This window comes from Argiope bruennichi, chromosome 4 (assembly GCF_947563725.1).
Source record: "Argiope bruennichi chromosome 4, qqArgBrue1.1, whole genome shotgun sequence".
Taxonomy (NCBI): domain Eukaryota; kingdom Metazoa; phylum Arthropoda; class Arachnida; order Araneae; family Araneidae; genus Argiope; species Argiope bruennichi.
In genome coordinates this window covers 126,245,110-126,272,317 of record NC_079154.1, presented here as the reverse complement: position 1 = coordinate 126,272,317, position 27,208 = coordinate 126,245,110, and the positions used below count along the sequence as shown (strand labels likewise).

General features: G+C 27.9%; 3 protein-coding genes across 3 annotated transcripts; 1 reads left to right on the top strand and 2 right to left on the bottom strand.

Annotated features, from left to right (window-relative positions):
* Positions 1–3,391: 3,391 nt before the first annotated feature.
* Positions 3,392–7,221, bottom strand: LOC129965362 (glutaredoxin-related protein 5, mitochondrial-like). Its single transcript, XM_056079192.1, has 2 exons — positions 6,885–7,221; positions 3,392–3,750 (listed from the first exon to the last, which is right to left on the bottom strand). Exons 1-2 carry the CDS (start codon positions 7,138–7,140, stop codon positions 3,584–3,586), a joined length of 423 nt encoding a protein of 140 aa, XP_055935167.1. The 5' UTR covers positions 7,141–7,221; the 3' UTR covers positions 3,392–3,583.
* A 411-nt stretch (positions 7,222–7,632) lies between these two features.
* On the top strand, positions 7,633–12,357 carry LOC129965361 (uncharacterized). Its single transcript, XM_056079191.1, has 2 exons — positions 7,633–8,000; positions 11,647–12,357. The coding sequence occupies exons 1-2, from the start codon at positions 7,776–7,778 to the stop codon at positions 12,229–12,231; spliced, it is 810 nt and encodes a 269-aa protein (XP_055935166.1). The 5' UTR covers positions 7,633–7,775; the 3' UTR covers positions 12,232–12,357.
* Positions 12,358–19,865: 7,508 nt separating this feature from the next.
* On the bottom strand, positions 19,866–27,208 carry LOC129966741 (60S ribosomal protein L7-like). Its single transcript, XM_056081290.1, has 6 exons — positions 27,056–27,208; positions 22,876–22,984; positions 22,490–22,656; positions 22,103–22,240; positions 21,375–21,484; positions 19,866–20,112 (listed from the first exon to the last, which is right to left on the bottom strand). The coding sequence occupies exons 1-6, from the start codon at positions 27,085–27,087 to the stop codon at positions 19,904–19,906; spliced, it is 765 nt and encodes a 254-aa protein (XP_055937265.1). The 5' UTR covers positions 27,088–27,208; the 3' UTR covers positions 19,866–19,903.

Sequence of the window (27,208 nt, the reverse complement as noted above, 5' to 3'; positions counted from 1 at the left end):
TTTGTTTAAATTTCAGTTTGATCAGTCTTTAGTTTAAATTTCTTTCTTAACAAACACAAAGATAAAAATGCATTTCTTATTAACTATTTAGCAGATACATAGTATTTCCCACTTTTGTAAACCACAAATTGGCATCCAAAAGTTCGTCACATATCTCTAACTGACATTAAAGATGAATATTTGTGTGTATCTATATGCTCTACATTCCTAGAGCTACAAATTTGGCTAAAATATACCGTGGTAGGTAGTAGTAATGTTTTTGAAATAATGTTTAAGGAATTTTAATTAGATTTTTAATTAACGATAAATTAAACAAAAATTATACTATTTATCTGGAACTCCCTAAAATATTATGGCATTAAACGATTTGTATACATTTTAATACTCAAAACAAATATCTTTTTGATAACATAAACTTAAAAGTCTTACAAATTTTTCTTAAATTTTGATAATTTTTTAAATACTCTTTTTTTTTTTTTTTTTTTGCTTTATTTTTGACAATAGATTAAATTATTGCACTGAAATTCAAATACCGTTTTCATTGTTTTAACAAATATTTGATCAAGTTATTTTAATTGTTGAAGCTTAAAGAATAAGGATTCTGTTTTAATGTCTGAAAGTTATCAAGTCAAATATGAAAATGTTTACAGTGAAAGTTAGAATATAGAAACAGGACAATTGCATTTAAAGCACTGTGATGTCATGGAACTTGAATTTAGTAAGATGGTTCGCACATAACAGAACAAGTGTAAGGCTATTAAACTAAAACGATTTTAAATTACTGTCATAATTTGAATTTCAAAAATAACTTAGTAAAGAAATCATCAATAAGAGATTTAATTGAGAAAATATAACCAACAACAATCTTGGTATACCATCTGATCAGCAAATGCAGAGTTAAAAATACAAATAGTAGCTACCATGGACAATATAACTGTTCATAAAGAAAACTATGGGTGTTAACATGCTCTTAGGTTGAGGGGATGCGGCCTTCGACAGCTTTGGCAAAGATGCAGCGCCACCACCTCGATATGGCCCTCCCCAAAGAATCCAAACTCCTCTTGTCTCCTAATCACCACTTCATTGCTCCAAGGAACTGTTTTTTATAAACGCCACCTATAAATTTTTCTTCGATCACTGAAGTTTTTCGACATGCATTAACTGTTATTTCCTGACATTAAATAACCCTTACTTGCTAACAATCCCAATTAGCTCAGTTAAAAAAAAGTTTTTCCGTAGTTTTTGTCAATGTTGAAAGAATGAATGAAAGAATCACTGATACAGGGTGATTCAAAGAAGTTCGATAAAGTTGAAGGGAAGATTATGTATATCAAAACAAAAAACATTTATACAGAAACATGCAGGCATATTCTAAAGACACTGTTCTCTCAAAAGTGAATTGCGTCAATTCCACATTGTTCATGATAAAGATGAAGCCATTGGAACCTATTCAAACATTAGCTTCTGTTGCATCCGAATTCCAAATAAATCTGCTTGCATGGATCTTAATTCAAAATCGCATATTCAGTGTCTCTGACTTTTTTCTATATCATGTTCGTTTTGAAATATTCATTAACTTACTGTATTATCATTAAACAAAAATCCTGGTAACCAATATGCGCTCTTTGTTGAACCATAACTTTAACAATGTACACAGATCTAATATAGATTCACATTCACAATGATATATATATATATACTATTCTAAAATATTTTCTAAAATTACCTAAAATAGTACTGCGTTGTACACGTCGCTAACATTTATATGAACTTTTCTTCAACTTTCCAATCTAGCTCATCAATTTTTTTGAACCAACAACAAAAAAAGAAGAAAAAAACTTCTTTTTTTTTTTTTTTTTTTTTTACACACATGATTGGGTATCTCTCCTCCCCGGTTCAAGGTGTCTATTTTCGAATAAATTCTTATGAGAAAAACTTTTCTCCCAACAAAATTTCTCTTCACAGAGAACTATCAAACAAACACTATACATCTTTAAAAACTACAAATTAAAATTCGTCTATTTCTGATGTAAAGCTTCTTATTAAATCGGCAGTACACTGTAATTGACATCGGTCCCCACAATATCGTCATGTTTAAATGGCACCAATTTTTTCATTTGTACAGCATACCATATATGCATTCAATAAAAAAGCCATAAGAAATAGACGTAACATCGAAGCGTTTTTATCCTGGACTAATTTTTAAACAGATGAATATCCTACTAAAAGGGAAACAAAGATATGGAGTTGGAATTTTTTATTTAAATACAATGAATATTACATGACAATTTAGCCCCGCCCACTATGTGTGTGTTGATTGTGATTGGAATAATGCCAGACTGTGCATTTCATTTAAGGTTATACAATACCTGAGGATTCCATCTACATATTCCTATATAAAGATTATTTGTTTTGGTATGTACAACATTTTTTTTTATTATGCTAGAAATTATCCAAGAACAAACTTCTGTTAAAATAAATCATATGCATTAAAAGAAAAAATAATATCACCAAGATGACAAATAAAAGAGGGGAAAGGCTATTCATAAAAGGACCAAATAAAGGTTAAAGGGCTAAATTCAACATACTTTTGCTGCTAGGTAATATTTCTTAATTAGTGATGAATTTTCAAACAATAGCAAAATATTCTTGGATTAGATATTATTGAATAACATAATAAATAGTATTTCATTAGTATCAGTCAATTTTTATTATTATTAGAGATGAAAAGGCGAGTTAAACAAGCTTCATGAAATTAAAAATCCTCCATTATCAAAACTTAATTGCATTTTAAATGGAAAATATCATACTAAATTAATTTGAATCTCCAAAATAAAGTGTCAGTAAAATAATTAGGAGAGTTATTTACTTTAAATTATGTTATTTATATTATCTTTAATAAGCTGTCGGCATGAATCAAAACCATCATTCATTGCAAGTTGAATTACTGTCCTATGATAATAAAAGGGATGTGTGTGTGTTTTTCCCTGACTATACATTTAACAAAATCTGCCTCTATTAATTAGGTTATCATTCAGTGAAATTTGTTTTGCAACCTTCGGTTCTTAACTAAGATTTCATTCAAACAAACAAACAAAAACTGATGAAAATTAATCTGTAAATGGACACAGTTATTCAATAAGAATTTTGAAATACAGCTGTTTTTACAAAACATGACAAAAAAACAATTGTGGCTATAATTTTTTTAATTCATTATTATGTTGTTCAAAAGATTGCAGATTCTACGATTTTGGATATAATATTTCATAAATTAAGTAAGACTTTCATCGTTGTATTCATGTGCCCGGTTTTATACTTCATAATAAAAATTAAAACAAAAAGAATAAAATCATTTTGTTTTGATTGATAAGTAACTTTCCAACAGAATAAGAAATTTTTCAAAAAAAAATCTTTATTTTATTTTATTCTAACAAAATAGAACAAACAAACAAAAAAACCCATCAGTTTGCTACTTTACAACAATTAATCTTCACTGATTCAGGTCATCAAAGAATGCATACAATTGCTTCTTTCTTTCCTTCATCTTAGAAATGGTGCCAATCTATAAAACATCGAGCTTCTATTAAGTATTTTCATTTTTTAATAGAGCAGATGTGATATTCACTTTTTTCAATTCTTCTATGAGTTCTCCATTTTGATGCATCTGCAGCAAAATATCACAACCACCAACAAACTCTCCATTTATAAACACTTGCGGTATTGTTGGCCAATTAGAAAATTCTTTAATTCCTAAAAGAAATTTTACAGCATTAAAGAATAATCAGTGTAATACATAAAGTAATCATCGACTGGTATATCATATTAAAAAAATATTTTGCATCAAGATGTCCAACAAATTAGAATAAAACGATTACTTTTATTCCATCTTCGAAAGAAATTTTAGAAAAAAAAAAATTCATGAATTACACCCAAAACTTATAAATTTTAAAAATTTCATTGCTACTGCAATTCTAATCATATATCAAGTAAATTAAAAGCATTATTTGAATAAATATGGTTATGAATATTCTATAGGTCCAAAATCAGAATATCATTGCACATGATATTCTGAATAATACATCATTAACTGATGAATTATTAAACTTTAGACAATGGCTAATACTATCATAATTATAGCTAACATTTAACTTCAAAAGTAAGCAATGATGAATACATTACTTTGTATAGTAATAGATTTTTTAATATATTTTTTTATTTTGTCCAGACTTGTAATCAAAGCTGCCCTTTTTTATAAAGAGGCCTGGGTGCAAGAAATCATTAAAGCCCCGATATTTAGAAAGTTAAAAAAAAAAAAAAAAAATACAAACACAAACATTGAATATGTATTTAATGCCCAATTTTGCTTTTGTCAATACATTAATTGATTCAGAAAAGATTCTATGTTTTCTTTTTTATGCTTAATATAGCAAAGGCATTTAAGTATTATGCACACATGCTTGAAAGAAGATAATTCTTTATTAATTTTAATTTGCTGGAAGAGCTCTTAACATTTGCTATTAATAATTGAAAACATAAAAAAAGTCTAAACACATTTCATATATTTAGAAATAACTCATTATAATTATTATTTATTATGTATTGCAATACCTCTTGAGTATTATTCACATCATTTTCCTTCAAATCTCATAGCAAACCAATTTCCTGGATTAAGTTTTCATCTACATCTTTGTTATAAAACTTTATAATTTATTTCCGATTTATGTTTTTTAAAGATTTTTATATCAGTGATTAATTTGGAATCAGAAATAATATTTGGTATATATTTAAATATATCTTTAATTTGCACAACAGTATCAATTACAATATTAAAAAATAACATCTAAATTCCTATACAGATTTCTGCAGATCTTCTGCTATTTTGTAATATAATCTTTTTCTTTTTCAAACTCGTTTTTCAGGGAAAATGTTCTGAACTATTCAAATACTCTTGCTTCATCTAAAGATGTGTTACAATTTGCTCTTAAATTCTGGATTTCAATTTTAATTTTATTAACTAAATTCAAAGTTGAATCATGAACAATTATTTATGCTTGAAATAGTTTATTGATAGTGTTAATTTTAGAAAATATTGCAAATTATACTATTAAATATAAAATAAATAGCATCTCTAGTATTGAATCCAATAGACTTTTAGCTTCGCACCTGCTGTATTATTTGATTCTTACATCAATAAAATTTTCTAGGGCATTACAAGTTTTTTCAAACTGTATATACACGTTTTAATCAAATCTAAGATTTTGTCAACGAGTTTCGCATAATGATTTTATAATAATGTTTAAAAACTTTAATATAATTGCCTATCTTTTTGTAGATGTAGAAAATAAGCTATATAAACATTACAATATCCAAAAAAAATTATAATATATACTGCTGGACATGGTATCACAAATGAATAAATTAAAAGATAATGATAGGCAAGGCATATAAATTGTATGAGGGATTAGAGCAATTATTCTAGAATGTACACCTTTATATTTCTCTTTCATGCTGCTACCATTGTAGTTTGCCTGCCCTCTACGATTCATAACATCTAAAATCAAGCAAGTTCACTTAATCTTTTCAATACTTTTACTTGTCCTTCTCCAATCACATCAGTTATTTCAATAAACACTATAATTGACTAATTTATACTTAATTTTTTCTTTATATACCTAATAATGAGTGAAATTTGTTCCTTTTGGGAAATATCAGGAATACAATCTATTTAGATATTATGGTACCAGGCTACTTTTATATAGTCATAAATTTTGTTAAGGATGTCATTTCCCAATGACATCAGAAGACGCTCAGTGGAAACAAATTAGTATGCATACTTTCAATATGCGAACACTTTTATTAATCAGAACATTATTTCAGTTCTTGATCATGATGGGGGCCCCCCAATTGTAGGATCCCATACATAGCCTCCACCGCTGCCCCTAGATGGCTGTCCCTGCCTAAAATCTATATCCTTTAATAATTGGCTTTGTAGGTACATCAAAATTCTATAAGTATCTTATACAGAAGTTCAAAAAATGTAATATTTCAAATCGTAATAAATACACCCCATACATATATATGTATAAACAGCCAAAAAAATTTAGCAAGCTGAATGAAAATAAAAAGAATATCAAGACTCTAATTAACCATAATTTAATACAATAACGAAATAATAAAAAAATATTATTAATAAACTAAATATAAATTATCCATTAAAGAAGGAGATCTTTCTATATTTTAATTTCAAAGTCTTATATTTTACTCATTTTTAATATTTATACTCAGAATTTGAGAATCTGATTTAATCACAAAATAAGCACTTGTTATTAACCGCATGCCAGCGATTAATTGTTCATCAATTGCATGCAATTAGCATTTAGGTACATCAATAGCATGAGATTAATAACAAGTACCATCCAACAGTAAGACATTCATGTCTTCCTATTATTTAAAGATGAAAAATTATTAATGTCTATGGTATTCCACTATCACTGGAAACGAAATCATACAAGCAGTACAAAAAATCATACACGCTAGTTTTTAATTATACTTGACATTACTATAGATTAAATAATACGTAGCAGATTGCCGGAGGTTTTGGTAAATTCTATGTGATTTCTTCGATTATAGAAGTTATTTATTAACGAGAATTCCCTGTCAATTAACTAATCGCTTTACCCTTAATTTCTCTTCCACATAAATTATGTTTGTATGCTTTAGTTTTTAATTCTTTGCCGATTCTAGGATTTTTTTTTTTTTTTTTTTTTTCGTAATTACATTCAACAATGTGTAGGAAATTTTTCTAGAAAGTCTTACTTAACAAAACAACACGATTTTCTGGCCATCTGTTTAAAATCAGTAACTTTATTTCAATTAAAACATACCTTGTCTTAAGCTTTCATCATCAAGAACATTGTAGCTGTCATATTCCACACCATGCATGCGGAGAACCTGTACAACAGCATTACTGAAACCGCATCGAGGATTTTCAGGAATGCCTTTCATAAATACAACAACCTTAGATTTTTTTACTAGATTTTCAAGTTTATCTTTAACGCCGCTGCAATAAAGGCGACAAGTTGTGAAGAGCATTGAATTTATTGCACTATTTCGATTACCAATTAACATCTTTAAAGCCATTATTGTTTATCCCGTATTTTTTACTCGCAAGTTGTTTATATTTGATAACTAACTATTTGCAGAAATAGACGAAGTTGTTTCTTTTCCTATGATCTCGAAATCAAAAAACGTGTCTTCTGTATGCAAAATTATAAGAACAACGTACTAGTAAGAAGAAAATTGACGCAAGCATAGGATAGAATACGAATGTTATGTTTATGTTAAGATATTTATTTATTTATTTCTTCAGATAACATTTTAAAATATATACTGATTCTGTAATGCGACGAAATAACATATATAATGCGGAATTATTTGATATCACTACTATAAAGGTATTAAATAAAATAAAATATTAAATAAAAAATCATGAGAAAAGAATTAAATATAGGTTGAAGAGTTAAAGAGTTTATACAATTTCAGAGAAATTTAAAATTGCTATTGTATAGTTCAATCCAAATAACTCAACTTTACAAGTAAGAATGTAAGCTCTCCCATTGGCTAATTTTAGATTGACGTATTTTTCGTACATATTCAATTTAGTTAGCGTTAAGTTTGAGTTGATAAATCAATTTTTAATCATATTTTACGAATAATTTGTTTATGGTTAAATAACGCGTGAAATCTTAAATTGGTGAAAGTTGAACTGTACTAATATGTCTGAATCGTCCATAAGCTTTTCTGAACCTGTCTCCAAAGAAACTGCTAATCAATTGACTATTGAATATTTAAAATATACCTTATATTGCCGTGGTCAATTTCCTTTCCCCCTTGATCAACTAAAAAAATCGGTCGTCAGGTCTGCTCTACAGCGAGAATCTTTGAAAAATGACAATCATCTAATTTTCTCTGATAATCCAAATCTGCAGTTCAACCGTTTTGTAAGTATTCTTTAAAGCACATTTATTCTTCTTGATTTCCTAATTTTAAAATTAGAAATATTGTAAGCATTTATATGAGACGTATACCTGATAAAGTGTTTTAATAGTCATGAAGAGTTGGAATATTTCCAGCATAAAAGAGCGTTTGCGAAAACATTCAACGTGGGCAGTACTTGTTTTCCAATAAATGCATAGTTTGTATGAGTTGTATTTTTCTCTATTTTGTTTTCATAGCAATAATCGTCATAGTCTTTCAGTGTATAATTTTTTGTCTATCGATTGGTTAAACTAAATACGACACAATCGCCAAATTTTAGCCCCAAAAAGACGTAAGCCTTGGCTCGCTTATGTTGGAATGGTCCTCGTGTGCGCTTAAACCTAATGGGATTGTAATTAACCCTGCATTAGGGATTCTTAGATTATTTGAATATACTTTGTGCTCATCTTTGAAATCAGTTACTGATTATTTTGTGGCCCTTTATCTTCACCATAGGGCTTTAAGATGTGGGGATTAAACAAATTTTTACATCAGTCACCAAGTGCTAAGAATATTAATTAAGGTTGATTTCTATTGATATATTTGAATTTTTATAATATATATACACACACAAAGTTATATACAAGCTAATATATAAATAAGACAGTATCTTTTCACTTAACATATATACATTGTGTTATATACTTAATGATACATTTGTTCTAGATATTATGAATACTTGTCTAAAATTCGTTCAATTTATATTAATACCTTTTTCTTATTTTATGTTTGTTTGAATATAAATTTTTATTATATTAGACATACAGAGAAATTTTTATATATCTCCTTTTCAGAGCAATAGATTAAGCACAAGGTTTTTAACATTCCTTTCATGTTCTATTCATCGTATCAATTATAATTATTGTCTTTAAAGCTGTAAAACAGGCTTCTTTTGAAGGACAAATATTTGGCTTAACATCTAGCCAATAGTCTGAGCAACTTGCTAGAGTTCCTGTTGGTGATTGTTGTACATAGTGTCCAATATTCAATCTAAATTTATCTTACAAACTAAGCATGCAAATGGATTTAAAGGAAAAAATGTAATCTTAATGATTTTTTTTATACTGCTGAAATACAGATTATATTCAGATGTAATGTTTTGTTTGCTCTATAGGGCTTGCTTATTGTTCGTTAGTCACCAACAAATTCATTGATACTGAAATAATGACTTTTCATTTTTTAAAGATGAATCTGGATTGAGTAGGTTCATTGCTTAAAAATGACTTTTCTTCTTGTTCACAAAAAAAAAAAAATGTACTCAATTGAAAGTATCCAAACCTGTCAAAACACCAAGAAAAGAAAGCAAACAAAACTTAGCTGTTACATATGTGATAGTTATATATGGTTTCATAGTTTTTGAGGCTTCTATTTTATTCTCAAGTGCTTGATATCTATATGAAAGTTTAATGTAATACCAAAGTCAATTTCTTCTAATTTGATGTTTTTTTAATATTTCAAGTAGGATTTAAAATTTTTCTAATGTTCTATTCGTTCATCACTTTTTTTATTTTTGATATATTTACCTATTGATCTCTTGTGATATTTTAGAAATATAGATAATTATTCTAAAATAAATATTTTAGCTATAAATTATAAGATTTTGCATATAAAGGAAGTGATGTGAGAGATTTTTGTGCCTAAATAAGATTGAAATCACAATTACTGATAGAGAATTAATATCGCAGAAAATGGATTTATGTAAACTCCAATTAAGGTATTAATTGATTGGCTATTTACCAAAAATGATCATATCTACTTCTTCAAGTTTTTTTTTCCCTCCTCGTAATTTTGTAAAAATATCCGCTGCATTAAAGTGCAGTGTTATTTTTCGAAAAAATTTTAATTTTAGCCTTTTCTAGAGCTTTCTGAAGTTCTTATTTTATTATTATTAATAATTTTTTTTTTTAATTAAATGTATTTTTCTTTAAAAAAAATAATTTTACAACATATATTTAGCAATTATAAATAAATCCACTATTTAGATTATAATTATTGTAAAGCTTAATGTATACATGCAAAGATATTTAAGATATCTCAAAATGCTAAATATCTCATCTAGTTTACCTTTCCTCTTAAAATATTTTGAATTTTACAGTGTCATGTTTCAGATGACAGTCATTAAAGAATTGTGCTATTTTTGCTCCATGTCATTACCATGTCCAATGCACTTATGAGAAAGGTTATAACTCATTTATAATTTAGAAACTAGCCAAGGCCTTTGAAACTTATTTATGTTTCTTAGATAGAATTCTCTATTTTGGATATGATAGTCTTTATAATTCAAATTCTTGTTCCACCCAAATCTTAAGCACTCCTCATCTATTAATTGTTTAGAGTAACTTTTTACATGATTTCATAAATATTAAAGCATTATTTTTGTGAGACTGAGGCATTATTGTTATTCAACTAAGGAGATCGTAAATCAAGACATCGCATGTATGCTGTACACTTTGATGGGCAAAACTTTAACAGATTGCCAAAAATCAATTTCCTTGGAGTATTTTGTGAAAATTTATTAAATCTTTCCAATTTGCTAGAATTTATTGTCATTTATTATTATGCATCAAAAGCAAGATTGTTGAGAGTTGGAAAAGTGATAATGTAGAAGCAAGTTATGCTGTTATAAAAATGAAGAGTGTTACAGAATTTATGAAGATTTTGGAACTGTTTATCAACTTGGGAAAGACAGGCAAGCATACAAGATTTTTAAAAAAGATTTCAGCTGTGTACTTTTTAATTAATTAAATCTCTAGTCTGATAATATTGTGGTTGAGTGTGAAAAGTTTTATGAAGAGGTACTGGAAGTCAGTGGGTGAAATCAGAATCAAAATCAATTGATGCCTTCAATACAAATTATATTCTGGTCAGGAGTTTAGTTAGAACATTGAAACCAAGAAGGTGATCCAATGCCTATCTCTGTACATTTCCTCTGGAGCCATGAGAAAAAGCTGATGATGTGAGATATTTGCTTAAAACCCCTTTTTCCATCATCCCAGAATATGATACATGATTCTTCGGGAGATGACATTTTCAACAAAAATTTAGATTAAGGATCATGTTTTAGTTTATAATATTCATTTTTAAAATATATTTTTCTAAATTTTTATTTGAATTTTGAAAATACACATATATATTGTTTTCAGTTTGTTTGTCTGTCCTCAAAACATGTATCTTCTGTTTTATATCAAAACTAAACATATCCAGGTAAGATTTTTGCTACAAGTGGCTTCCAAATAGCCAGTTATAGTATTGCCTTAACACCCTTTCTTCTTTTTCTCTGTATCTTCTGTTGTTTAGATAAATTCAAATCTCGAGATTAAACAGGATGAAAATATATGCTGTAAAAACAAAGGTTCTCAGTATTAAAAAAATTATGAAAATTAGTGAATATTTAAATAAGGATATTTTCTCTACTATTTTAGAAATTATGTCAATAAATATTTAAGAAATTCACTTATATAATTCTTATTTGACATATTTTTATTCTATTGTTTCCCAGATTAGATAAATTTAAAATCACTTTTTAGAATTATATTGAATGATTCTTGATCAAAAAAAAACTTTTAAAAGCTTATAGTAAATTTCTAAATTATATCATTCATTTTTCAGGGTCTTGTTCCTAAACAAAACTTTACTATGGACAGAAAAAAACACTTGTATGAAGAAAACATCAAGAAGTTTGATGAGTTCTTTAATGAACTGTTGGAAATCTTGGAGAAGAAGGATGTACTTGAAGTTGTAATGAATTTGGGTCCCAACATGATGCATCCTAAAGAACTTCACCATATCACACTTCCTCTAGATTGTGACCATGCACAATGTTCTGAGAAATTTGTTCCTTTTGATAAGTGTCGTTTACAATTTTTTAAATCTGTCTTGCATGAAAATATCTTGCAAGACATAAAAGTAGATTGTCTTATGAAAATAAGTATCCTTTTGCTTCTTCGAACAGATGATGCACTCACTCAGCAAATGGAACAGAAAAATTTCTATACAATACCCAAGAGATGTAAGCAAGTTACAGTTCATTTCAATAACTCCTGCCAAGTGTCTGATACAGATTTTGCAAACTTCACAGGTGATTCTGTGACGAACTGTAGTGAAATTAGTGCACAAAACAAAGGATTATGGGTTAAGTTAAAACCAGATCTAAAAGGTTTCAAAGATCTCATGGATGATAAAAAAGCCTTATAAAATCAGAAACTTCTGTGATATATTGAGTACAACTTTTTTATTCAGTGTCAAATCAGACAATTGGTATAATATATTTTTTATATTATTAATTTGTATTTTTTTTAGGGATGTGTATTTCTTGTTAACTTTGACTGTATGTTGTAACAAACATATTGAAATCATTTACTCATATTTTTGAGTTCATTGGTGTATAAAAATATTTTTTCAATGTAATAAAATTGTTTTGTAAAATAATAAATATTTTTAATAATCTACTTGGTATTTTATGAATTAAATCCTTATTGTGGCATAAGATAAGTTTTTGAGAAAATTATGTATGTGCTCTAAATATTTCCATTAAAATTTAAAAAGAAATTTTATAGTAAAATTCATGAACCAGAATATACAAAATAGTAATTTCCTGTCATAAAAAAAAAATGTGCAAAATAGAAATATTGCTTTTGGAAATTTATTAACATTTTTATGACCATCTGATGACATATGAAATGGGGGGAGGGGGGTAATACAAATGTAATAAATTAAATTAACTATGCTCCTATTTTTTAAGAGCTTATTTCCTAATCATTCAGACTCCGTCTTCACTGTAACTTTGAAGCTGCACTGGGTGCTCATTTTTCCATGAAATATTAAAAGTTTGAGGTCTACAAATTCCTTCTAAAATTAAAGAAATTGATAAAATTCAATTTCCATATTCACATTATTAACACTGGCCTCAGATCATGTCCAAATACTGCTATCCTTTTTCTGATAATTATTTGTAAAAATATTCAATACTGATTATAATATTGTCATATCAATATGTTTATTCTTATTTTAAGAATAAATAAGTTTTTATCACTGAATTATATTATTTAGCAGTAAGCAATAATTTGATTACTTATCAATGAAAAAATGTTTTAAAATTGTTCAAAAATGAAATTTTGTTTTTTGTGAAGAGAAATAATTTTAAACACACAATCCATTTTCTAGTAAGGAACACTTGTCAAAATTTTCTATAGAAAGGAATCTCAACATTCTTTATTTCTTTGAGTCTCAATGTTATTGTACCATTAGACAATTTTAAAATTTCTTAAACTTTAATGAAATAAAAAGCTGTAATTATAAAATAGTAATAGAAGAATATTTTGTTAGCTGTAACTTTATGTCAGTTTTTTTAAGAACATTCTTTAATATATATCAGGGGTGTTTGTGCTCCGGGGATTTTGAACTTCGATCCCCGGAATTTCCGGGGATCGTCGTTCAAAAGGAAGTAGGAATAATAATGAATTATTTATTTTGATCTGGGTAATTTTGTTTGCTTTTAAAGCAGAAAACGCAAGGTCAGTGTGTGTGGTGAAAACTTTTCCTTTCTTTCTCCAAAGGCAGTGATAATGCGTGAAAAGGGGGAAAAAACTTCTTTTTTGTTCTTTCCTTATTGCGAGTTATGACTCATTCCCCCGGTTCTCGGACATTCTCTTCTGGATTCTTTTCGGCAAGTAGGCGCGGCAGAAAAAAAAGGGGGAGACTTCGTTCGACCAGATGTGCGATAACGTGACTCTGGGTTCAAAGGTCTTATCTCTACTGGCGTGGCGCCAATAAGTAGAGAAGGGGGATTTTTCGCCGTATTAGCTATTTGTCATTGATCGCTTCGCAACTTTTTTTTCTCCGCTGTGTAAAATTTTCGTTTCATTTATTGATGCACGTGTAAATGTTTCGTTTCGCTTATTGAAATATTTTTTTATTTATGTACGCAAGAGAATTTCATTTAGAAATTTCAGCATATGAAACAGAAATTACCCCTTAAAAATTCATATCTAATTAGTTTTACAGCATTAGATCCAGAGCTAAGAGGTAAAATCAGTACAATATTAGCTTTTGAAAAATTATCATCTTTTATGTCCCATATTTTTAGTGATAATGAAAAGTCAAAAGTAGAAGCTGAACTAAGGTTATACCAGAGTGATATTGATATCACCAAAGAAATGCTCTACACATCTGATGAAAGTGGAAATCAAGTCAAGTGTACAATTGATAAATATTGGTCTAAAGTTTTTAATTTAAAAGATGATTTCACAAATGATTATAAGTATCCTACATTGGCTAAATTGGTCAAAGCCTGCCTTAGCTGCTTCCATGGCCCATTAGTGGAAAGTGCATTCAACTTAATGGATACACTTGTCACTGACTATAGAACCTCTCTTAAGATTGATTCCCTAGATGCAGTGCAGACTATTAAATATGATTTAATGGCTTGTAAAGAAACCTCATGCGAAAAATATGGCTCAAAAAATCCAATGACTGATCCAATTCACAAAGATCTCTTACTGAATATGAACAGAAGTTGGAAAACATATCAAGAGGACTTAAAAACATGTATTTCAGATGAGTCACCTATAAAAGTCTCTGAAAAACCTTCTACATTAGCAGAAAAGCAAACTGCTTCTACCTCTGCATGTGCAGTTCTCGAGGAAATTTCTTCAACTGTAAATGAGGAAAATAAAAGTCAACCTTCCTGCAATTATGAAGTTCACCACAAAAGAAAGACAAGCCCACAAACATCAAAAAATAAAAATAAAAAGCAGCAGAAATTAGATAATTTTTTTTAAAAGAATTAATTCAGGTAATTTAAAATATTTGCATAAAATGTAGTAGTTTATATGTTTAAAAATTTATGGTTATTAATTTTGCAAAAAAAGTAATTCATTGAACTTTTATAATTAGGTCATTCAATACTTCATAATTGTAATTTTTCATTTCCCCCCCCCTTCTCGAAACTCCAAAATGCCGGTAGTAAGTCCGTAAAAGTTTCAGGGGATTTTTTGGGGTCCCACAAACACCCCTGATATATACAAGAAACAATGACTTATTCAAAATCTGGTCACATTCTAAATAGCAGCAATACGAGGCACTGCAGGGAATATGGTAACAAATTAAAAAGTAACAACATGAACAAGAAGTAATTCTTTTTCTTCCCACATATCTTCCAACCAACTTTTTCTAAACTCAGATCACTAGGAAAGAACAAACTAAGCATTAAGTCTTGTAACAGATAATTATGGATTTAAAAGCAAACAAATATTTTTATAAAGTATGACTGCTCCAGAAAAAGGAATCAATTATTCTAGTTTTAAATTAAAGATATCATTATTGGTTATCTACTCTAAAGTAAAATGAGTTAATATGTTCTTGTTTTAAAATATTTTATATGATAGAGAAAATGTGTATCTATCTATCTATATATATATATAGCATATATTATATACAGATGGTTTCCTAATATTGGGGGGTTGGGGCTAACAACCCCATCCTGTAAAACAAACCTTGGAGACAGACTTCCTCCCTATCCAGGAAAGAAACTGGTGCACAGAATTCAGAGAAAGGTACTGGCCCACCCTCAACTGTCCAGCCAAATTTTTTAGATGTATATTAATGATGTATTTCTCAACAGAAAATTATTTCCTACTGACAAATTCTTTAGTGGAAAAAGGGTTAGTTTCTGGTGGTCTCCAAAATTCATATTGTTGCTTAGAATTTGCCTTCAAGCTGAAAGATGTCGATTTCAATAATAGATATTTTCTATTCCTCAACTCTTTGTGTTATATGCTATAATAATATTGAAATATATAGTAATTTTAGCAATGCCTGACTGAAAACTTTTTTTTTCCTATTTAGGACAAAAAATATAATTTTTAAAATTGCTCTGATTTAATATTTGTTTTAAGCACTTACTAATGCATCACATATACATTTATACCTAGTAAAGATCCCTATCTTATTTTTTTTAAATGCTCAATTATGTGCAAAAAAAAGATTAAAAGTATGTTCCCATTGACTTTTCAACTTTTAAAAAAAAGAAGAAAAAAAAAAAAAAAAAACTGGGATATGGACAAGCAAACATACAGAGTCATTTCTTGCTTTTATAGCTCTTATACGAGAATTTTTTTTTCTATGATTTACAAATCCACAAAATATTAAAAGCAGCCCATTTCAATTTATGTAATAAAATATTGCTAAAAATAACTGGTAATTAAAAAGTTGTATAACAGCAAAACTTTAATCAGTCAAACTACCAAGAATCATAATAACTTATGATAATAACTTATGATAGCTGTAGAATTTATGTAACTTATGATAGGAAAATAACTTATGATAGCTGTGGAATATGAAAAGTATATAAGTGGAAAATCCTTGTTTGAAATTCTTGAGAAATTATAAGGAATACAAAATATTAAATGTTCTCAAATTCTTAAACGGATTCTTATGGATCCGTTTGTCACCTGAGCAAACAATTGGGGGGGGGGGTATTAATTTACATTTTTTTATATTCTTATTTATTGAATTTTAAAAACTTTCGCATTATGAAGTTATAAGCAAAAAAGAATTCTTTCAATTGAATCTTCTGTATAATCAAAGAGGATTAATGAATCCATAGAAGGAAAACATACAAGATTATTTTTGTCTATTTTTCTGGATTATTTAAAGCTATCAAAGGCCATAGAAAATAAAACAGAAGGCTCAGAAACAAAAATATAATCAAAGGTTTTGCTATTTTTATGAACATTTAATTTTAAAAAAAAACAGCTTTAGAAAATCAATTATTTTTTTTGTGCTTTATGGTTTTTATATTTTGTTGATTCATTAACACAGTTTATAGTCAGAAATCTTGAAATATCCCAGTTATTAGTATTGTATGTACTTTCAAAACCGAAAACCCAAAATCATTTGGTCAACTTGCAGAAGTAATACAGCTGGTAACAATTTGCAAATAATTCATGAAGTTTTATGAGATTTTGTGTTTTTGTAAAGGATCAAAGATCCTAACAAAAAAATGTTTGATAACCTAATTTTTTGTAATTAAACTGTTTAATTTTTGTTCAGAGCCAGTAAGCAATTAAGAAATGTCTCATCCTTGTTTAAACTAATCTTTCAACTCTAATAATCTATTTTTTCTTATTTAATCATCCTGTTATAATGGTCAAATAAATTGCTAATGAGGGAGGAAAAACAGCTTCCTATAGTTGACAGCACAAACCTGAATCACTCGAAACATAGGGAAGGCAGCTGTTTTGTCCACTAAGCAGATGTACAAGGTTTTAATTTGCTCATTCTCTAAAAGCAAACTGATCATCTACTGCATACCTAAATAAACCCTATATATATGACCACTGAGAAGGCTACTGAATTTTCATTATTACTCTTAATTAGTTCTGAAAAATTAAAAAAGACACCATTCAATTTTCATTTGATCACTTATTCTCAGATTTAGAAATCCTCACTTTTGTTTACATACCAGGTGTTCATTGCATCAATTGCAATTTAAAAAAATGGAGATGTTTGCATTTTATTTAGAAATATAGTAAATTTCTAATTATTAGTGTAATTAGGTTGTGTAGTAACTGCACATAAACCACAATATTCATTAGTATATGAATACTAAACATACATTTCAAATTAAAATATAATAGTTAATAAGAAAATTCATTTAACAGCACAGAGACCTAACAAGAAATTCCAGAAATGTATTTGTCTTGGAAACATAAAATGAAGAAAGTAGATATAAATTTAGCTTATTACAAGTAAAAGATGATGCATCTAGAATTTTGATTTATTATATATTCTGAAATCTGGCTTTGTTAAATGCAAATTCATTTTCATAAATTTTATTTTGAAGAAAAAATATTCTCAAATTAATTTTTCTAATTAAAATAAATACAAATATTTTGGAATCTTTCCAGTCTTCTTGAGTAAGATTTCAAGTAGATTATCTTGAATAACTAAACATCTTAATAAATAAATATTCTCTGCAATTTATATATTTTATGCCAATTCTACAAGCCATTCAAGATACATCACCTCAAAAAGAGTGATGGCATTTCACATCATACCATTCTTTTGTCTATTTATAACCTTGTCATTTGAGATTACTTCAACCCCTTCGATTAACTCCCTTGCAAAAAATTTACTCATTCTAACCAGTTTCTGCCGTCCTACTCCCAGTCTGTAAGTACCCAATATATAAATAAAACTGCACCAATAGAACCAATTTTCCACTCCATACCATGTTAATTCTGAATAGTTTTTCTCATTGATGAATACCTAGGAGTTGCACTCCACTGCCATGGTGTAGAGTGATTTTAAATACTCAGCTTTAAATACATTAACTTCAGCCTAATATTTGAAATAAAAAGATAAATCATCTACATCAAAATAGCACTAATTATAAAGAGGATTAAGTGAAATTTCATAACATTTAAATGAAGTTATGAAACCATTAAATTTACTGTGAAGGACACTGATTTCTTATTTTGAAATTAATGGCGACATTAAAAAATGTCTTTTTCCACTCGGCTTATATGCTTATAATTGACAATTATTATATATTTGATTGTAGGACAAAAACTATTTGTATTTTCAATATAACAAGAAAAAAATTGATCAACTGTTGATAAAATTACTGTTTTCCTTTTCCTGAGAGAAAACTTATTTTAATGTTGCATTCCAATTTCTTTTACAGTGCAGATCCTTCCTACTTAAAACTATTCTAGTAGAAATGAGCAAAATAAGAGGTGTAAAGAATGTATACAGAGAATGCACAGTTTGAGGATGAGATTTTTTTTTTTTTTTTTTTTTTTTTTGCCTGGCACATTTCTAAAGAAAAAGCAAATACACATAAAATTTGCACAATACAAGAGTTGTTTTAGAAAATGTGTTGAATTTACTGAAAATGTTGAAGTATTTACAAACCATTAAATCAGTAAGGAGATGGAACACTCTGGTAACAGGTTGCGAGATAAAATTCTTGGAAATCCATCATGCCTCTAGAAGTTTTATATTACTCCAATTTCAAATTAATAAAAATAGATTTTTAAACAACTTTCATGCTCTTTCCAGAATTATATATTATTCAAAACATTTAAATATATCTTTCTAAAACCATATAATTTTCATTTTAGAATTTAAAGATTAAGTTTTTAGTAACTGACAAAATATTAAGAACAATTCTTGCAGTTCAAAATAATTTAATTTAGTAATGAATGTATTTATAAGTTCTTATAAATAGCAGAAATGCATAACTACAGAGTGAGTGAAGCAAGCTGGAACTGCATAGTGATTCTAAAGAATCGAAATATTTTTTCTTAGAGATTGGTGTTAAAGCAAGGGATGTTAAAATCCAAATTACAATTGTTTAATTAAAATGACAAGCATATAAATTAAATTGTTCTTACAAAATATTCTTATAGCAAAAAAATTCAGAAAACATTGCCATCTATTATGTACCATAAAAATTCCAAGCATTAAGATTGTGTAATAAATAATCCTATTTATAAATAACAATAGACAGTCCTTTATGGAACAAAAGTCATACGCTCTTGCTGTCATTGAGTTATTACAATTATATTTAGTTCAAGAGACAAAGAAACAAATAGGAACCTAACTTTCACAATGAAAAGACCTCCCCGTCCCCTTTTTTATATTGCCAGATTTAAGAATATAAAAACCAGATTTTCACTTAGTCTTCTGTATTCTAATAAATGACTTGGCAAAGTATGTTTTATGTACTAGCAGATCAATTATAAATTCATAATTATACCAAGCATTACTTCCATGTTTTAAAAAAAATACTTAATAAACAAGACAAAAATAATTACAACACATTTTTGGAAATGTACAATTTATTAGTGCAGAGCAGTTCTTATATCATTTTTCTGAGAAGAGTATTAATTTTCTCTTCCCTATTTCCAAAGTCTCCCCCTTCAACATAGTGGATGGTCTTCTTTCTCCAACCTCCTTTTGGATTATTTAGCTTGAAATGCCACAAGAAGTTGGTGGCTTTCTTGAAATTAGGTCCACAAGTGTAGATTTCATGAATCAAATCTTCAACACAAAGGATGCCATATTTGCCTGCAATAAAAAAAAAGTTATTAACATTCACTTATTACTACAGCAGCAAATCCAGCTGCTAATCTTCCAGCAAAGTTTTTGAGTGATATACTTGGAAACTTTCCATCAATCCAAAGTTGGCACCCCATAGCCATGATTCAGACATTTAGAATAAGAGAAAATTAAAAGCTAATATGTTCAAATGGAATTCAAATTCTTAAGAATGCGCAAATTCTGTGCAATTATTTAAACTGAATTCTGAAGATTTTCTATGGATTTTTCTTTTTAAGTAACTATTTTTTTGTGTGTGTGTTTTAGTTGAATGTCCACAGCTCATGTATACCAATTTGAGGAAAGTATAAATAACTAAAAACAAATTCACCATGATGTGTTTTCTCTTTTAGAGAAAACCATTTTCTTTCAGCGATTTCCATTTCAGCTCTTAGATTCCCAGCTCTCATTAGAGCTTCCGTGCATTTAACATATTGATTGGCCTGGGAGTCATAGGCAACCAGTAAAGTGAATTGATCTTTCAGCAACTGTTCAGTACTGTTAGTATGCTCAGTATATTTCATTATACAAAGTGATTGATGAGGACCTTCTGCATATTACTGTAACTTGGTCTGAGAATATATTTCAAAAGAAACATAATATTAGCTCATTTGTAAAAAACTGTTCTATTGTCACCTGACAAGGAAAATAAATGTTCAACTTTGTTAAGAATGCATCAAAATAATAAAATATTAATTATGCTCATATATCCTGAAATAATAAGCCTGAAAACTAAGGAGCAGTGATATTTATACTCATTCATATGTATCTTTAGAAATATTAATAAAGAGTCAAAGGAATTTTACTTCACTTCAACAGAATATTGTAACATATATATCCTTATAAACTAATCCTAGCCATCTCTTTTTAACAAAATTCAAAGAAAACATTCAAGCTACAAGTTGTTCTAAAGGCCTTCCAATTTTGATACAGATTCAATCCTTTAGATGTGAATATTTCAACATGAAAACAATGCCAAATTCAAACCAAAAGCAGACAAAGGGATATCCATAAAAGTTTTTTCCTCTAAAGGAAAGTTGAGGAAAAATTTACCGCCCCCCCCCCCTCTCCTTGATTTAGTTACAAAATAAGCAAATCAAATAATTTCTACTTTACAAGATTAAATAAATCAAAATAAATTTTTGTGAACTTTAAAAAATGAAAATCAAAATATCAAGATTTGAACAAATATTTTAAAAATAGCAATGTTAAAACTACAAGTTGTTACATACCTAATGCTTTTTCAATGATGGCATTATCAGTAAGTGGAATTCGCCTTTTATTAACTCTTCCAAAACCTCTTTTGTATACCATTTCTTTTACTGTTTTCAAATTTGGATATCTAATAACAAATAAAATTTTTTAGATTTCTTATAAAAACAACAAATATCAACTATAAAAACTAAGCAAAAGAATTCAATTCTATTCTACATTTCATGGAAATGTAATTATAGAATGGATTAATATTCTTGTAGTTAAAAACTACAATACTAAATGAAACTAATCACAAATCTTTATATACCTAATGTATATTATTAATTAATATTATTATAATATTAGTAATGTATTTATATTATTAGCTAAATATATACGTCAGTAATACAAATATCACCATGACATTATAGAAAGCTGCTGCTTTCTTTGGTTCTCTACATGATGGGTTGAAAACCATTTCTTTCAATAGTGTTTTTTTTTTCAATCCCAGTTTTATTTAAGAAATTTCTGACAATAAAAAGTGCAAACTTAAAATATTTGATAAAAAAATTCTTATATATGTAACATTATAGTTCTCTATAATAAAAATTTATTTTTTAGACTGAATAATGGACTGAAATTTATGATAAAATGTTGAAAACTAATGAAAGTTTTCCTTACATTCGAACAAAAAAAGTGATAAATTTATTGCGTAATTTTAGTTAATTATAAAAACAGAAATTCTTTAAAACACAAATAAGCTTACCCCCAAGCTATGTAAGGTTCTGCAATACGAAGCATATTAATGGTAGCCTTGTTCAATTTAACGAACATAGCATTGTTGATCTGTCTCAGACGGAACAACTGCAGTACTTTGCGAGGTTTAGGACTTACTCCATTGATACTAGAAGAAAAAAATCAGTTAATTTTTTAATTTTATGAGAAGTATATAATTAGAAAGATCTGAAATTAATCTTGGATATAAATTAAAAACTTGTCAAGAAATATTTTGTTAAAATTATTGAGGACAATTCTTAAAGTTGTAATATTTCATTAATTTATTACCAATATGTGCAATAGTTTAATCTTAAATTAAGATGAATTTTTTGCATCAAGACAAGTGAAAAGACAAAAACTAACTATTTTCACATACCCTCTTATTCTCACAACTATGGCTACTTTAGGTTCATCTGGAACATAAAAATTTCCAGCCTTCCTAGCCATTCGCTTAAGACGAATTTCATCTCGCTCTTTACGTCTGTATTCTTTCACGTAAGACTCTGCACGTTTGAAAATTAAACGCCTCTTTTCTCGACGAAGCTGTAAGGCAAAAAGGAATACAATTTTTTCAATATTTAAATACAGAGCTTTCAATTATAATTCTTTACATTCTAAGTTATGTTATCTTAGAAAATCCAGTGTGCAAAACTTGAAACATTCAATATTTAAAAATTCCATATTAACTTTGTTATTATGAACCACAAAAATTTAATCAATATTATAACATGGTAAAATAAGACTAGAAAAAGATTGAATTACCTTTTGAGTTTTTGCAGCATGTAAAAGACGTTTAGCTTTTTGCTCGGCCTGATATTTACGCTTTTTTAGAAGAGTTTCGGGTACCTGGGGTACTTTCTTTTTAGTAGAGCTATAAGTAAAAAAGGCATTGATTAAATTTATTAACAAACTAATTACCATACAATTCATTCACAAGAAAATAACTTCACTTATCAGTATTAATAACATTTACATAACCTAATTAATATCTTGGAAGGCATTACGCTGTTCAAAATACATTTCCTTAGTCCGCAATAATTAATGACCCAAAAAAAAACTAACAGTAGGTCAAGATAGTGACAGGAAAAAAATTCCAGATCAAGCTATTTCATATTTCAATTAATACATGCGATCATAAGCTAAGTAGTTTTAGGCTAAAATTAAATAATACTTAATTCTATACTTTAACTATAGAACTCTTCAAGATGAAGAAATTTCTTTTACTATTATCAAAGACTTTCCGATATATTTTACAATTCAAAATGATCAACTTTGTAAAACATTTCCTCAAAATAGAGAAACAAATAAGATGTACAATCATCTTAAATATTATTGTCGATTTATCAAAGAATTACATACTTCATAAAGATGCTTTTGAATCAATTTTCATATGGATCCTAGGTAATTACCCGTACTTGAAAATGACAAGATGATTTATATGCAAGATATTACTGAAGTTCCATTAGTTTACAATACTTCGAATGTTACTATACAAAACATAACATATCTAAAAATGATGTAGATTATTCATAAGATAAATGATTGGTAGAAAAATTAAGGGAATCGTACAACTTACTTATATATTAGTATTAACAGAATGCCAAAAGCAAATACAAATAAAAAAAAACAATTACACATCTTGAAAAACAATCATTTATCAGATAGCCTATATTTGAGAAAGCTTTATGTTTAAAAATACTTATAAAATCACTTTTCATTTTCCCCCTATATCTTAAATAAGGCCAAATTCTATTACATTTATTAATTCCACTGAATTTGTAGGCCATGTTTGTTCAAACAAGCAAGCAGAACAGTTCTCATAAACCTGATGCTGATTTGTTTACTAATATTTTCCCTTGTTGAGTTGTAAAGTTACAACACAAATTTTATAAGAATTGCAAATTATAACCAGCAAATAAATGTTGATTAAAAATGTATGTTAAAAGAATTTGTATTTATTTTTCACATAATTAAAGGCATTTTCAATACATATAAAAATATTTTAGTGTTATTTTTAAATTAAACTATGAAAATATATATTCTTTAATAATTCTTGGTCAATTAAAATTATTTGATAATTAATTTTGTCAAAACTAAAATTTAAAAAATTACAGACATACATTGGAGCTCACCACTCATTTTTCTTATTTCATATTTTTTTCATTTTAATATAAAGATCTGTTTATTATAACAGGATTTTTTTACCATTTGATTTTTTTGGGGGTTGAGAGACAGTTGCAGATAGAAAAATCAGGTATGTAGCAGACATTCACACCAAGTTGTAACTTTTTGTAAGCGATAAATCGTAAAATGTGGCAACTTTCTTAGCATTTTTTTAATAATCTTAAAAGCAAAAAAATTGATGCCTCAAAAGTGATAAGTCACAAAATTTTCACTCAGTATTTTTATTTAAAGCAAATCAATAATAATACCTTAATTTCAGTTTCATTTTTCTGATTATAAAATGTTTATTTCTATAGTACACCTCCTTACAGAGATGTACTCACTTGTCTGTTATTTAACTCAACTTTAGATTTAGAGTATTTATCTTTTCTTCCATTCCTGGCTAACGCTGGTGGCAATTCTATTTTTTCTTGCTTTTTTCAGATATTTTCAGATAATTCTTTTTACAGAATCTTATTAACTTTGCAAGATGCAGCTGAAATATGTGCTAATTTGAATAAGTGAATGATCACTAGGTCAGTTTGAAAGTATAATTAGTTCTAGTAACAAGAGTATACCTATAATTTTGGTGAAAGACACAAGTAGCAAATGGAATTGGGTTAAATTCCAACTGATGGTGAAATTTTGCAAGAGTGGAAGAGTTTTGGATGAAAGACAAGTATCAAATTCATTTTGGAATGAAATTCTGATTCACAATAAAATTTTGTATGACTCAGTGAATTTTTACAGAGAACCACCAGAAAGGAAACCATTTCTCGTTTCTCTATATCTTCTATATCTCTATTCTTTTCTCTATAATTAACAATTTTTCTGTTTCTGCAGTTCTTGTATTATTGATTTTGTAGTCTCAGTACTAACTTTCTCTTGCTTATTTTTTATGTCAATTTAGAGATAAATTTATTCCGACATTTCCTTTGACAATTTTCTTCACCATTAATGACATATTTCCATTTTTAATAATTTTGCATTACTTATGTCCAGGTGCCTTATTGTTCCAGATATTTCGTTGGCTTTTTCCTTTTTCCACTATCTGATGAGCCCATTTTTAAAATTGGTACCACATGCTACTTCTTGTGGCCATTGAAAATGGTAGATGTCAGGTGAATTTTATACACATGGCGAGAAACCTGGTACTCAATTAACCTGTTTTACCTTTTTTTTGTGGACTGCTCTTAATTTGCTATGTCAGCAATAGTCCAAGAATGGATATTGGGTAAATGGGATAGAATGGTAATAAACAGATGATGCTCATAAAAGCTACAAAAATCAGACTTCATAGACAGAACAATCTGAATTAATAAAGTTCATATACGTAATTAAAAACAAAATTAATCATTGACTGCTTTGCAGTATTGTTTCTCTTCCAATAAGTTGATTTTTGACATTGATAGCATGGCATTATTTGTATTCTTGTTTATATGAAGGGTCATACAGAACTACATTTTGCAATTGTTAATAGAATCAAAATTACAAAACCTTAAATTTCAATTTGATCATATGACATCTCTTAAGAGCAATAATGGTCAAAAACCTTTTAGTGCAATATTTTTTGGGTTATTTTTTAATAGGTAATTAATTGCACACATCACAAGTATACATATATAAAATGGTTTCAGCATTTAAATGGGCCGTTTCAAAATACATCACACATGCTTAGATGTCCAACAAATCCATGTGACAACAATCATTATCATGAAAAATCAAAATGCACCATCAGTTTATGTGCAAGCTCTTGCATAGGATTTTTGTTACAATGTAAGATCAGAGCACAGCATTTTCAGTTAAGAGATTGAAAAAGAGCATGATGGCATAGGAACATTATAGTACCAAAAAGAAACAGAAGTTCATTTCATATTATACAAGTAAAACAAATTGTTACGCAAAACATGACAAGCTATTATCCTTTGCCACGAGAATGATGGTTCACAGATAGAATCTTAAGATCATTACTCAATTACAACAACGGTGAAATTAAGAAATTGTGTGTAATAAATACAATCTTCAGTATTTATAAGCAACTCTTACGGTCTGTATGGGGGTGCGAGTCTTTATCCACTATTGCGATACATTACTAAAACTAATTAGTTGTATTTCTAAAAATATAGAAAAATTAATGAATTTCTCATTAGGACAATTTCCGTCCTCTTTAAATCAGCATATATTACATAATGGAATAGTACATATAAACTAAATATTCCTATGCATAAAGCCCATTCAATCAGAAGCGATTTTGTTTTTATATGAACAAATCTTTGAGAAAATTTTATAAGTTTAAATGTTATGTTGAACATGTTGATAAATAAACCGAACAGAATTTCAAATACATCAAATCGAAAAACAATAAGTTTCTAACAGAATTTTGTAACATCTTCCCAAATAATGTATTTCAAATATTAATCGATAAATTAACATTTATACTATGAGATTTGGAAACATTCACCGACAGTTTAACTATCGTGTATTTTTACAGACATATAACAATTTCAGGAAATCTTAACAAAGGGTTAAATCTTAAGAATACTTTTGTAACATTCATCGAAAATAAAATACTGATAAAAGCTTCGATCAACTAGCAATATTTATTAAATGAAAAATATCAAAACACATTCCCAAATCACGTTTCCAGTAGATTAAGCCTTCCGGTAATTGAAAAACTTAATAATCAAATATAATGATAAAACTAAACTATGTAAAGTAATATACAAAAAAACTAAGTTATATGAATTCATATTTATAACGATTAAAAAAGATTACTCACTCAACTTCCATTTTCTTCGCTGTGTCAGCCATAGCTGTTAATTTTGCCCGAAACTCCGATTGTGTTGAACGTTTCGCGATGTCAATGGTTATGGTCACGGTTGCAGATCACAAAACATTTTCAGCTCTTTAAGTTTCAGTTGAAAACAACAAC